The sequence below is a fragment of the Miniopterus natalensis genome, chromosome 10 (genome assembly GCF_054644295.1).
Source record: "Miniopterus natalensis isolate mMinNat1 chromosome 10, mMinNat1.hap1, whole genome shotgun sequence".
NCBI classification, from domain to species: Eukaryota; Metazoa; Chordata; class Mammalia; order Chiroptera; family Miniopteridae; genus Miniopterus; species Miniopterus natalensis.
In genome coordinates this window covers 18,973,559-18,988,563 of record NC_142090.1, presented here as the reverse complement: position 1 = coordinate 18,988,563, position 15,005 = coordinate 18,973,559, and the positions used below count along the sequence as shown (strand labels likewise).

At 36.6% G+C, this 15,005-nt stretch overlaps 1 protein-coding gene across 2 annotated transcripts in view; it reads right to left on the bottom strand.

Annotated features, from left to right (window-relative positions):
* Nucleotides 1-1,578: 1,578 nt before the first annotated feature.
* Nucleotides 1,579-15,005, bottom strand: part of GRM8 (glutamate metabotropic receptor 8) — a 689,326-nt gene continuing 675,899 nt past the window's right edge. The window contains exons 10-11 of one of the 2 annotated variants that reach the window (XM_087821041.1): nt 8,680-8,926; nt 1,579-2,159 (exon numbers count right to left, since the gene is read on the bottom strand). In XM_087821041.1, coding sequence (XP_087677167.1) covers nt 2,110-2,159; nt 8,680-8,926 — 297 coding nt within the window. In that variant the 3' untranslated portion in view covers nt 1,579-2,109. Of the gene's footprint in view, nt 2,160-8,624; nt 8,927-15,005 lie in introns of both variants that reach the window. The other variant, XM_087821040.1, reaches the window with a different exon arrangement.

Below are 15,005 nucleotides of genomic sequence, written 5' to 3'. Positions count from 1 at the left end.
ACACCTTAAAAGAAAAAAGTAATAATAATAAAAACCCACCTTTGGTCTGAGAGCCAACTTTGTTCTCATAATCACCGTGTTACATCTCCTTACCCTGACTAGAGTCAATTAGTAAATGAAAACATGAAAATATACTTGAATTTTGGTCTCTGAAAGATAAGCAAAGCTTGTAAAATTCAAGCATTTTTCTCAACCAAACATGGATACTTACTAAATTTAAGTAAAAAATCTTAAAAACCACCACTAATAATATACAATGAAAAGAAAACTGTCAACTTAAAAAATAAAATTTAAAATTCAGTAACAATTACTTCTTGGCATGGCTATTTGTTCTGAGCTATGTGGCAAATGAAATATACTAAATATGCAGTTATGAGTTTATTTTGTTTTAAACTAGGTCTTATCTAAAAATGCACACCTAGAGGTGAGTTTAGGATCCTGATTATAAAATTATATTTATCAGTATTTTAGATTATCTGAAAATTTAAAAATAATGCCCTTATTCTTTGATTTAAATATTATCTACAAACAACAAATACTGTTAGGAGAAACTCAACCAAAGGCGAATAAGTACACATTTCCTTCTGTCTGCAGCTTTCTGTCTGTGTAGGTATCTAGGAAATGTCACTGTATGTTGAAGGAGCATGCACTATGGTACTTCAACTCTCTCTATTAAATAAAGTGACTGTCGATACTTGGGTTGAAGCTACAGAGCACTTATAGCTCTTTATATCTATAAGGAGTGCAATGAGCCATCCAACCTAACTCAGCAGAGAGAACATTTACTAACAAAATGATTGTCGAGACCCATTGACTTGATGGATTTCTGGGGTTGTGCAGAATAGAGGAGCCCATGATGGAAATGGGAACAGATTTGAAAGCCTTTAACAGGCTCCTTTATCCATCCTAGCATGGTTTATTAGCATGACACAAGCTCCCCTTACTCACTCTCTCTCTTTAATGATGCTGTTCTATGAACCAATGAATGTTTTCATTTGGAAAATAAGAAAGCATTGACATATTATCTGAACTGTGGTTCCTTTAGTGCTGCCAAGGGAATAAATATGCTAATTCTGTGCTTTGAGGAATGTGCTGGGTAAGGCCCATTACTTCACTGATTTCAGGCCCAGGTGAGAAAAGGTTAATAATACACACAGTGGAGTACTTCATTAGGCAAAAGTTCTGACATAGAAAATGAGAAATTTCAGTGACATTCTGATAAACTTTAAGATGGTGATTTTCACGTTATATTCTCCCAAGTAAAGTTTAACTCATAATTTGTTAATTGTGATACGTGAAGCAATTCACCTCAAGCTACCGCTTGGTTCTTCATAAAAGAAGTAATTACTGTGAAAAACGACTATATAAATCTCAAAATATCCACAGAATCTTACACAAGCAATTCTCTTTCATGTAGGAATAAAAGACAGTCTTCTTCATATACACACAAATGTACAAAATCACATTCTTCACGGAAATTGTATTTCCTCGGGCTTTTAGAGCAGGAGTTAAGTAACAGCAGAAGTGCCACCTGGAAAGAGTTTTCCCTGGCTTTAAAACTGAAACGAAACAACTCTCAACATTTGCGAAACATTCCTTTATTATTAGAAATAAATTATTTGTATAAAAAATTGCATGCGTCAACCATTGCATTTATTTTTAGCACAACCCAGGGCTTCAATCCGGTCAGCCGTTACAAGAAACAGATTCATTGTCTTATACAAGTTGAACAATGTGGGACAGGAACAGGAGTTCTCACAATCACAGAAAAGTACTTACAAGAGTAACATCAGACATGGTTTATTTCAACAGCATTTTTGTTTCACAAGCTAACATTAGTTTTCCTTTTGTGATTTATTTTTTAACTGCTCATGAGTAAGCATTACTTTAGCTTGACGCTCATTGGTTGCGTTGTCTAAAACGGGTTTCTTCACTCTTTGTTATTGATACTTTTGGCTCATGGCTACTTTTGTTCCTCATGAGATTGCCTATTGATTTGATTTGATTGATTGTAATCTACAGAGATCTCCAGGAGTGAGTCTTGGAGGTGTCATGTTCATTGTTTGAGATCACGTACCAGATTTCTTCATATTGTGTCATTTCCCTGTTTCAGATTGAATGATTGCTGTAGCTGATATATGTCGTCTTGGTAGAGGAAGCTGTTAAGATAAAATTAGGATAAATTAATAGTATATAATAATACATTTTTTGAAAAAATAATTTTAAAATTCAAATTCCATAACTATTTTCATAATATTCCCTTTTTACTATGTTACTTATTATTTTTAAACCCTGCAGTAGAAATTCAATGATAGTAAGGATAAAAATGCTGCAGCAATTTTAATCTGTAAAACAACTAGCTTCACTTATAGTATAGGTATTTAGCAGAAAATTAAAATGCAACAGTTCTAATTTTTAATAAACAGGTAAAATTTAATTTAAATGTGTATTTTTATTAAAGATTTGCAATATAAAAAAAATAAAATAACAGATAAATTATCTATCCTTCAAAATACAAAAGAAAAATTTATTACAACCTCAGTTAAATTCTGAGTCTGCTTTGATGACCAAAAAAATGTTACTAATTATAATTAGCTGTACCTTGAAAATGAACATATCTTTTATTTAAAAATAGTACTTTTAGACTCTAAAAGGAAATATAGTAAAATATCAAATACATACAATGTTTGTCAATATTGAAGTAAAGCGTATTGCTAATACATATTTATGATCTTCTTTAGTCCAAAGAATACAAATGGAGATGTTTAAAAAATAAGTAGACTCAAAAAGGAAATGAATATTTAATTGTTCTAGTACCAACTTACTCTAAAGTAAAACTCATTATTGTAAGATTATTACAAAGATATGAATAAGAAAATATTCTAAATCAAATTTATTCTCATGCTTGAATTTCCATGAAAATCTAAATCTAAATCCAAATAATTCCTTTGGGTTTTTGAAAGATATGATGGAATAAATAAATCTCTGTTCTAAAATTCAAATGCGATGTGCTATTTTTTTGAGGAATTATGGAATGAATAATCTGAAGAAAAAACATATGGAAAAAATGCAAACTATGTAGGCATTTCACTACATAAATCCAATTCAGGATGAAACAGATATTTAAAGAATAATTTAGTTTTATATGGAGGCTAAGTAGATAACAAAACATGACTCTTCCTTACATATACTGTCTACAAGAGACTCACTTCAGATCAAAGGACATACACAGACTGAAAGTAAAGGGATGGAAAAGATATTTCATAAAAGTTGAAATGAAAAAGAAAAAGCTGGAGCAGCAGTGCTTATACCAAACAAAAAAGACTTTAAAACAAATGCTATGTAACAAGAGACAAAGAAAGACCCAGCAATTCTACTTCTGCGTATTTATTTGAAATGGAAAAGACATACACATCTATACGTTCATTGCAGCATTATTTATAATAGCAAAGATAGAGAAGCAACCTAAGTGTCCATCAATAAATGCATAGATAAAGAAGAGGTGATTTTATATATATGTATAGATACAGATATAGATATATGACTCAGCCATAAAAAAGAATGTAACTTGCCATCTGCAATAACATGGATGAACCTATAGGATATTGTGCTGGGTGAAATAAGTCAGACAGAGGAGGACAGTGCCATACGATTTCACTTATATGTGAAATCTAAACAGCAAAATAAACATGCAGAACAGAAACAGACTCATAGATACAGAGAACATTTTGACTGTTGCCAGATGGAAGGGGGTTTGGGTGGATGGGAGAAGAGGGTGAAGGGATTGAGAAGTACAGAGTGGTGGTTACAGAATAGTCACAGGGATGTAAAGCGCAGCGTAGGGAATATAGTCCATGAAATTGTAATAACTATGTACAGTATCAGATGGGTACTAGATTTATTGGGGTGATCACTTAGTAAGTTATGTAATGTCTAATCACTGGGCAGTACACCTGAAACTAATATAATATATGTCAACTGCAACTGAAAAATAAAAAATATATATATTTAAAGAAAAAGAAAGAAATAATTTAGTTTTTGGACACTGAATAAAGAAATTATAAAGCTCTTCCTCTGAAATAATTGGCAATCAGACTCATTCCATTTTAGTAAACATCACCACTGGTGATTGACCAGACAAGCTCTTACCAGAGACTGAGATCATACAAAGCTCATCATCATTAAGATTAGCACAGATAGCCCAAACAACTGATAATTGGAGATGTTTTTGCTATGTTTAATATCACTGAATATTTTGAGCTTCCTGCCAAAAATAGGTGACATATCTGTTTATCTACATTGCTCACACTTCTAGGTTATTTTTGTGGCACAGTGGAAAGGAAGTAGATTTTAGACCTGGTTTTAAATTATATTGTTTCCTACAAAATGAGTGAAAAAAAGTTCACTGGTCCTCAGTTTCATCACTGGTCAAAAATCTAAAACATTGGGTTTTTGTGAGTATGGAAGCAAAATAAGTTTGTGGAGGACCAGCTGCTGTCTGAGTGAGTTAATTCGGAATCCTACTCTTCTACTTACTCCTTCCAAAAGATAGGATGTCTGTTACATTTGGTTTGGTGTGAAGTGAAACATAATGCTTTTTCTGCTCATTTACTTTATTATTTTATTTTTTATTTCTAATTTGTATAATGCTTTCATATGCTCTAACTTTCTTCAAAGAAAATAAAATCTGTACTTCAACTATGTTTTTGAAGGACTTTCATAAATCTTCTTAGACAAGATAAAGAAAAATTGTCATAAGAGTTAGAAAAATGACCCTTAAAAAGGTTGTCAATGTATTCAATAGTAACTAAAAATGTGGGAAATATTTATCAAATTTGTGGGTAGCCAGAAAGAAAAATTATGGTTGCAATACAAGAACAATAGCCAAAAAGGTCTTGAAGAAGATGATATTCAGATGTTAATTCAACAAAAAATGATTTGGATCAGATCATCTTTAAGGATCATTCCAATTTTAAGGTCATAGCTAGTTAAAGATCCGTACTTTGTTTTTTGAACCCCTAGAAGTGATCTCTAGAGGAAAAGACGGTGCAATTCTATTGAGAATTGAGGTTATAATTTACAAAGGGAAAGTGGTCTTAATTTTTCTAATGCTTAGAAAAGGAAGTGCAAGTCACTGGAAACCGATGACTTAATCAACATGAAAACAATGAGAGGCACAAATCTTGTGAATGGCAGATACTTTGCAAGGATCTTTATCCCAGAAGTATTACAGAGTGAAATGAATCAAAGATGTATAGATGAGCTAATAGGTTTTTTACAGTGGTAATGAATATGCTTATGTGAAAATTAGTTTTAGAACACAGCAACAATGAATTTCCTGTGCACACCACACTGTGCTCATGAGCAGATCTACCTCCAGCAGTAGCTGTTTCATGAGTTACTCATGAACATAGCTTAAGGAATACCATGTTACAGCATTTGTTAACTGGGTACATTTGGTACAATTCATATATATCAACTTTGCTCTAATTCCCTTCCCACGCTTTTATGAAACAACACAACCTGTTTTTGTTAGAAATGTAGTGTTCTGCAAATTGAGTAATTAATATTAATTACAGTAAGCTGGTCTTCCTTCCAGCTTCACATTACCTCTATTTTTTTTCTGCATAGCTTTTGAAGCTTTAAAACCTTAAATATATGACCAGAATTACTGGCATTAGCAAGTCATCAAGATGAATTTGCTAAATATAATGGACTAGTGGAGCTGCTCCATGGCCAAGAAGGAAAAAGGTTGCATGTATATCATAAATACATAGTTAATTTGTCAGAAAAAAAAACACCCAACAATACAACCATAGTTATAATCATCAAAATCCTCAACATATTTATAAAAAGAAAAAAAGGGGGTTGCTAAAACAATAGTTTTTGAATTTTATGTCTTTTCTGTTAACCACAGACCAATCTATATTTTCCTGGCAACAATAATACATTTACCTTTATGTGGTGATTCATAGTCTACAAAACACTGTCATGTATGTCACTGTCCACTGCAGTAATGGTGATTTATCAAAAATCTAGTAGCAGAAAGCAACAGGGATACTGTTCCAGTGCACTAATCAGCCCTGGGTTTATGGAGAATAGCCTCCACCCATTTCAACAGGAGGTGTTTTAAAACTGAGGAGGCCTGGTACTACTTACAGGTAGTTAAGTGGCAAAAGCATTTCCAATATTCAATTACACTTCTAAAGACATAAGACACACTTTTAGAAGGCATATATTGCATTTACATTCTTCAAGTTATTGAAGCTTTTAGAGAGTTTGTTATTTTATATGACATTTGACTCCCTTAAAACTACTGGTACCTGTAGCAAAGATATCAGGGATACAAGGGTCTACAGGTCTAGTGCTGTAAATGAACAAGGGTTGACAATGGTTACCTGGAATAGGACTGTGCAAGGATGTGTGAAGATTTCATGCACTGTCTCTCCCTAATGTGCAAACTATAATCACTCTATTTGGGCACAATGTATTCAAATTCAAACTACTCCTGTAGAATATGACTACACTAAACTCTCCAAAGTATAATTTAACCTTCATTTAGGTAGTAACTGACTTGATCTTGATTCACCTTTTTACCTTTTTTTATATTCCAAAACTGAGCACTGACTCCTCCAGAATATAATGAGCTTACCTTCCACACAGGCCCCACAGTTATAATTTTTCATTCTTACTTCAGAGAAAACATGGAAATGCACACATGCCATATAATTTTCACTTCATCATCAACATAAAATAACAGAAGGGAAATAGAAAATGCATGAGACTTATTTCTATACTATGGGATTAGTCTTTAACAATGTTCAAAATTGTCTTCTTCAGGGAACCTATTTATTTTTTAAAAGGGTGGGAAAAGTTGATGAATTTTTTTCTCATCACAGTCCAGAGATGAGTCTGGGATCACTGGTATTTATTTCGTTGTATCTTTGGTTGTTCTGATTTGCAACCATATTATATAAAGCTTTCTGGATTAAAGCTAAAAACCAAACACAACTCTAGCCTCTGGTGGATCACACTGAGAAACGCCAGTATTCAAAGTGTATCATTGGCTCACAGCAGCTTCCTGGCATCTGACAGTAGGCTTTAACTTCCTGCCCTGATGCTTTCAAGGCAGAAAGCACAGATAAAATCTGCCCTCAAATCACAAGCATTCTACTCTGATGACTTTGAGAGTAGCTATAGCACACCTTTTGCTAAGAGCCCAAATAGACCTATTATTAGTAAATTGCTTACCTGTAATCAGACATGATTATAATAGTTTTTTACCATAGCCCATCCTTACCGTGCCTTCTCTTGAAGTTCTCAAGGTTTCCTGTTTGCAGAAAGGTGACTATGTGGGGAGTGTTTATAGATTTACTAAAAAACTTCTTACTCTACAAGTGACTAAATTTGGTATTAGTGAAGGTAATCTTCACTAGATCTGGTCAACAATTCCAAGAGGTCTGATAGTAATTGAAACCAATAAGTTTAATTAATACTTCTAAAGATATTTCTGCATATGGGGCATTTAGAGTAGACAATGTTCACCTGGAAATCTTGATGTAAGAGAAAGTTTATAAATCAAGTGAAGACTAGGAGTTGTTATAATAATTAAGTCAGATAAAATCAACTGTTAATAGTCCCTGTATTTCATGTCAAAACTACAGAGAATGGGGGGGGGGTACAGCCTGCTGGAGGAACTTGAGAGGAAGATGTTTTCTTGCACAGGATTTTAGCCTTAATTACTAAATACTTATGTTGTTTTCCTAAAAGACAGGAAGCCACTTTAATGCAAGTACCTTAGCTTTTATTTCTTTTTGATCCATTTATAGAACTAGTACTGTGAGGTTGGTTATTTTTGTTTGTGTGTTCTAACTATACTCAGCTTTCTGGTATTTTTACAATATAAATCTTCAATCTATTTACTAGTCTTCCATAGACACCAAGATGAACTGCAGTTAAACTCCCCTGGATTACCTTGGTACCAGTGTATCATTATCAGGTGCTTCTTCAGGGGTGGACTGTAGAGAAGAAGGAGGCAGGCAGGGAAGGGAAAAGGGGAGTGGTGGGTTGTAGAAGATTCTATGTTCAGGGTAATGAGGTTTTCAGATAAGTGCTCTAATTATCTTAAGATATTTGAGAAGGAAGATCAAAGGAAGCCAATGAAGGGGACTACTTGGGGGAAACAAGTATTAACTATAACAACCTCACATGTCGGTTAACCAGTTTTCTCATTTCCCTAAATATCCAAATAACATTTATTTGTGTAAGATCTTTGATAGTATGGTCCATAAATATTAAGTAACTATTAATTTTATAAAGAACAACCAATAATGAACTAACAAAGATTAAAAAATTGTTCCTAATGAATAAAATATAATTTTATATTTGGAAGACAGTTCCAAGCTTTAAGCTCTGTAGCCTCAAAAGAGAGACCTGAGTGTCACACTTTGTAAGAGATTGTGTGTGCATGATTGTGCTCTACCAAAGAGCCATGTACCTTGAGGTCATTTGGTTCTAACAAATGGTTCTAACAGCCATGATGGTCTCATGGTGTGCAAATGTCATCATGCCGCTGGAACCACGTAGCACAGTCCCCAAGACCAGTAGAAGAATGTTCAACGTACATCTATTAGGAAGTGCTCCCGCTCTTGACCATCGGAAAGTCTACGGATGACTTACTGTTGGTTTCAAGACTCTCACAAAGTTCACTTTTCACCTCGCCATTTGGTCTGTCATTTCCTTTTTGGATCAGTTTGCTTTGCATGGTGGCAGCTGTCACCACAGCCTTGAAGCTCCTTTTGTGCTTTTGAACGTTCTGCTCTGGATGAAAAATTATAATATAAACCTTGGGCATATAGAGCATGCCCAGAGACACCGAAGCACTTAAACTCATGGAGACAGTAAGTGTTGTTGTTTGGATGTACATCTGAGGGAGGAAAAAAAAAATTAGTGTTGGTAAACCCGATCTAAGATAAAGCAAGTAGCATAATCGTTTTCTGAAATTATTCCAGCTTCTCTGCTAAAGTTGAGTGAGAAGATACCTGTTGAAATTTCCCTGAATTATAGTCAAGCATTTCTCTATCCTCATTTGCAAATGGGGGTATGGTTGTATTTTTATGAAGTCCAATTCCTTAAAACAAACGGACAACATATCTATGATCCTCATTAATGTCTGTTCACTCTACTAATACTTCCAAAAATGTAAAGTTGTCAGATTGTATCTGGTAATCCTAGGACCCAAACTAATTGTGTCCCTTTTAATAAAGGATCTAAAAACATTCAACTTCAAGGGGGTGGATGGAGGTGGAAGAGGGCATAGAGGGGATAAAAGGAGATGGGAAATAAAGGAATAAACTGTATTAATACTCTAAATAAATAACATTCAACTTCAAAGGTAAATACCTGAATCAGCCTCAGGACTGCCTTTTCCTAAGGAAGACAGTTTCTCTTAGCAGATAGCAAAGTCTTGAGGCAAAGAACTATCCAAACCACGAAAACACAGACATTAGTAAGGAGACTGTCCCTGTCTGTGAAATCACAGCACTCAGGTTACTGAGTTTACTGTTCAGCTCATCTCCCACTAAACCTGTCTTTTTGCATGAGGCCTCATTGTGAGTATGGGAATATCCTCCAACAAGGGGATAGGAAATTTGGTTTGTTTCAAAGTTCTCTTCCTCTAGGAAGTCTTATTTTAATTATAATGTTTGTTTATTTTACTGCTAAGCACTAATACATTGAAAAATGAAAACCATGGAGCACTTACTAATGTGTAACTATGTGATTATAATCACTTATACAAACCTTGTAATAAATTATATGAAATGTACAACTAGGTATAAACTTCTTGGGAGCCTATAACCTATATTTTTTCTTATATACCTCTAAGAAACTACACAAGATTCTAGACACAATAATAACTCAGAAACTTCTCACTGTTTGGTATATGAATATCTTCAAGAAGATATGACTTATACAAGATTTTATCTACACAATTGTACAGAATATGCTTCCCATAATATTCCACTCTGTCAAATGAACATTAGTAATGGCTATGACACATGGTTGATGACATTTCAAGTACACGTGAATCCAGGTTCTCAGTTGAGCTCATGCATGTTAGGCCCATGCATACCTGCCTCAATAGAGACATGATTCTAATACATCTGTCAGCAAAGAGATAAATTACTATACATCATGACCTCTCATGCTACCTGCCAATAAATGAAACCCCATGTTAAATTTGAAAGGATCAAGGCCAGATGGCCTCCCCCACGGTGACCAACCTTCCCTGCCCGCGGAGGTGGGCTCCCACACTGCACAGAGGAGGACCAGTCCCTGTCCATCTCCTCTGAGCAGGTATTGTCACTGCCCCCTGTCCCCATGAGTGAGGCAGGGTTGAGCCTCCCACTTCACGCCACTCCTGCGATCCTTGGCCTCCCGCATAACTTGGACCTGTGACTAGTGCAGCCTGTGAGTTTGAGCACTGCAAGGCCGTGGCGTGGGGCCTTCCCAGCAGCTCCGGTGACAGCAGCACCGGGTCCCAGGAGAGGGCAGGTAACTTGGGGGCTGAGGAGATGCTGCCCAAGTCCATCAGCGAGTCCCTGCCCACACTGTCTGACTCAGACACCCCGCCTGCGCCTTTGGCACTACAGACTCAGATGAGCACATGGGGGGCTGCCCGACTCCCTCAAGGTTCCTTCTCCACTGCCCACCCTGCCCGGTAGACCCTGAGCTGCTGCCCCCCACAGCTCCCTGCCACCCTCCCCCCAACAGGCCATACCTGGAAGTCCCTGGCTCGCCCCACCCCCAAGCCCACTCCAGTGATCGCAGCCAAGGCCACGGGGCTGCCTTGGGGGGACTGGGCCAGTGGGCCACTCAGCGCGCAGAGCAAGCCCAGGGACAAGGGAGGTGGAGCACCCCTGTCCAGAAAGTCCTCGGACCCATCCACGTCAGCCTGCAGCCAGCCAAGAGGGTTGGAGGCCTCCCCTGGTTGCCCTGCCTGCCTTGATCTGGCCTACCTGCCCAAGAAGGCAGTGCCTGCCTGGTCAATGAGGAGTTCTCATCCAAGGCCAGGGCCAGCACAAGGAAGGTGGAATGTGGCAGTCCTGGACGCACTGCTGGCCGCAAAGCAGCAGTGAGACCTGACCTCCAGTGACTCTGATCCCCACCTTCAACTCAATGGCCATGCACAGTGGTTTGAGGAGATGTGTGCTCAGCACCAAGTTCTGGGGGTCAGGGTGCTGGGCAGTAACAGCACTGTGTCCATTCAGGATGAGGTGTCCCCCCTTGAAAGTGGAATTCTAGCCCTGCCTCACCCCCACCTCACCCCTCAGCTTAAATCAGCCACTGTCCTGGAGTCACTGCATCAGAAATAAACCAAGTGTCCCATTCAAAAAAAGAAAAAAAAAAATTAGAAGGTTCTGATAAACTGGATATGTGCCTTTAAACCTCATAAATCTCCCTAAGCTTTGCCACCTACTTTTAAGCAACTTATAGGACTACTCATAAACTTCTCATGTTGATTAATCCTCTCTGAATCCCTAGTTACTCTCCAGGTAACATTGCTATGTAGAAAATGTGCTGCAGGCAAAGGAAACAAAGGTAAGGAAAGGCTATAGCCAAATGCAAATCACACTGGTAAATATTCCAAAGCCACTCAGGTTGGTAACCATCAGTTTTGTCCTAGTAAGATGCTGCGAGTCAATTTAGCTTACACAAACAAACAGCAAACATTCAAAAAGACCTCCAGAGGCCAAATGGCCTTGAAATGACAGGAACACCACTCTGACTAGCTGGATTACATCGATATGTCTTAATCTGCTGGTCTTCCTAAGATGTACAGTACTAGCTCAAGTAATATATAAATGCCTTTGTATCTTGAAAAACCTTGTAAATTTTCTCTGCTACCTTAAATATAAATAATTTTCTATTATTCAATTCAGAAATGATTTAGACTCATTTTTGTAATATATAGTAAATGTAATCTTGCTAAATATCAGGCATGAAAAAAATTCTGGACTGCTAGTTTCACATTAAATATATTACTGCAGTCTATCTTTTCAGCAAACCAACTCAATGGAAGATATAATAAACAGACGTTAAGATTAAACAGTACTGTGCTTAGTGTTCCAAGCTCTTCATTAGACACTCCGCTGTCAAATTACACCAAAATGCTGATCTTACTCGTGTGCTCTTTTAAAACAGTTTCTGAAACATTTTAATGTGAATTTAATTCAGGAAAAACACCTATACAAAATCATACCTTAAAATCCAAAATCTTACAGTGGCCTAACATTTGTTAGAGGACTTGCTCTGTAAGTAGACTGAGCTTTTGAACTTCATCTTTGGATACTTAATAAAATGAAAAAGTCATATATATCATAACCCCAATGAAAGCAACAACAAAACAAGCAAAGAAATAAAAATGCCACCTACTCCCATTCTAGGGGAACTAAGTTTAATATCACGGCTTATAAGATTCTGACTATCTCCCATAATTATGAAGAAATGGGGAGATTATATTAAAAGATTAAAAGTGAGCACTTAATTATTAAAAAACTCATGGATCTTTGTATATCTATAGAAAATTCTAATTATTTGAGCCATGTAAGAGAGAAACAGCAACACTAATAGTTTGTTGTTTGTGTGTATGTGTGTGTGTATGGTTGTTTATTTTAAAGAGAAAGAGGTTTACAGAGAAACTCTGGAGTTGCCTTGTGGGTGGTGAAAACCTAACGTCGACCCACCAGGTGACAATCCAAACTCTAATAAAACTTCCCTGGCAACTGGACAGCTGTGTGATTTTATTTTCCTCTCTGACCCTGTATTTCTTCCCTATGAAATGAGAGAAGTAATACTTTTCTCATAGAAGGGCTATAGGGTGGAATGACAATCTTCATAAAATGTCTCAAAGGCACAAAATTGTAGTAGCACCACAAAGACTATTTGCCCTACAACTCTGAATGCTAACAAAGCATTCTTCCAGGTATACAGGACCAAGAGGGGCGTAGGAGCTTGTATCCAAAGCAGACAGTTTTGTTTACTGAATAGCTAAGAGCCATGATCTAGCCACATGATGTCAAGGAAAAGGCTTTTGTGATCTTACTTCAATGTAAGCAGAATAAAATTATGCCCCAAAGCCAACTATTTGCTGATGTCAAGGCCATTTTCACTGTCTGAGCTACAGTCCAGGAGTAACACACTGGCTCTCTCTCAAATTACAGCTCACCAGAATGTGGGAGGGGTTATAGCAACTCCCTACAGCCAGCATCAGTCCATTGAAAGATGCAGACGGTGGCAGGGGATGTATTAATGTAAACTTCTTTCTTCCAATCTTTTTTTTTTTTTTTATGCCCCACCTTATGCCCCATCACTCCAAAATATTAATACTTGGAGGAAAGGGAGCATCTTTTCGATTACATGCCCTGATAGCCTGTCACTTCCTCTGCCTCCAAGCCCCATGGACATTTGAACCTGAAGCCATCAGATGCACTGAGTAGATTTAAATGATCTCGGGTTTAGCCAGGGAGGCTCTGGCACAAAGGAGCATATTAACATGACATGTTTCCTGAGCCCTATTACAGCTCCCTCTTCATTCTCCAAAGGGTCATCTGCGTACATCCAGGGTCTACTGACGCAGGGCATGGCCTGAGTCATTGAAGACTCTAGGGGAGAGTGAGGAGGGAGATTATATACAAAGGAGGAAGCTCGGGATTTTCCTTCAACCAGCTACCTGCACACAGAATCCTGAAACTCTGATATCCAACCTGTTATGTTTTCAACGCTTTAGTAACTAAGGTAACCGAGTCTTTGACCTGTCACCCATGGCAGGTTTGTGCTATGTGAGAAGAAACAAATTCATTATTTATTCCTGAGTATTTCTGCCTTGTGCTGGATGGTTTCATCTCACTTTCTGCTACAGTCAGCCAGGTTCTATCCGGCTGCTTTGCACACAGTCTGACCAGTTAGAAAGCTACGTTCCTGCTTAAAATTGCCTTTCTCTGCTTTTGTTATCTATTCCCTCACCTGTGGCACCTGCATTCAAAATGAATTTTCTTCTGCTTTTCAGCAGGGCTTCAGTCAATGGACTTCAAAATCTCATTAATTGCTGGAAGTGATTTTATAAATATTTAAAGATAGAGACGTTCACAGAGAAACTATGGAGTTGCCTTATGGGTGGTAGAAGCCCCAAATCAACCCACTGGGCAACAGTTCAAAGTCTAATAAATTCCTGGCAATTGGGTGTAACAAACCTTAAAGGCAATGATCTGACTCTTTTGGCTGAGCCTGTACCTAATGAACCATCACCAAATTCATGTCATATATTTTAACATTGTTTCTCCTTCTCTTCAATTCTAAGGGATCCTCCTCATCTCGCTAACATTTTTACTTTAAGCATCCAAGTATCTATCATCTATCTATCTATCTATATCTATCTATCTATCTATCTATCTATCTATCTATCTATCTATCTATCTATCTATCTATCTATCTATCATCTATCTATCTATCTCTATCTATCTATCTATCTATCATCTATCTATCTATCTATCTATCATCTATCTATCTATCATCTATCTATCTATCATCTATCTATCTATATCTATCTATCTATCTATCATCTATCTATCATCTATCTATCTATATCTATCATCTATCTATCATCTATCTATCATCTATCTATCTATCTATCTATCATCTATCTATCTATCTATCTATCTATCTATCTATCTATCTATCTATCATCTATCTATCTATCTATCTATCTATATCATCTATCTATCATCTATCATCTATCTACCTATCTATCATCTATCATCAATCATCTATCTATCTATCATCTATCTATCATCTATCTATCTATCTATCTATCTATCTATCTATCTATCTATCATCTATCTATCTATCTATATCTATCATCTATCTATCATCTATCTATCTATCTATCTATCTATCTATCTATCTATCTATCTATCTATCTATCTATCATCTATCTATCATCTATC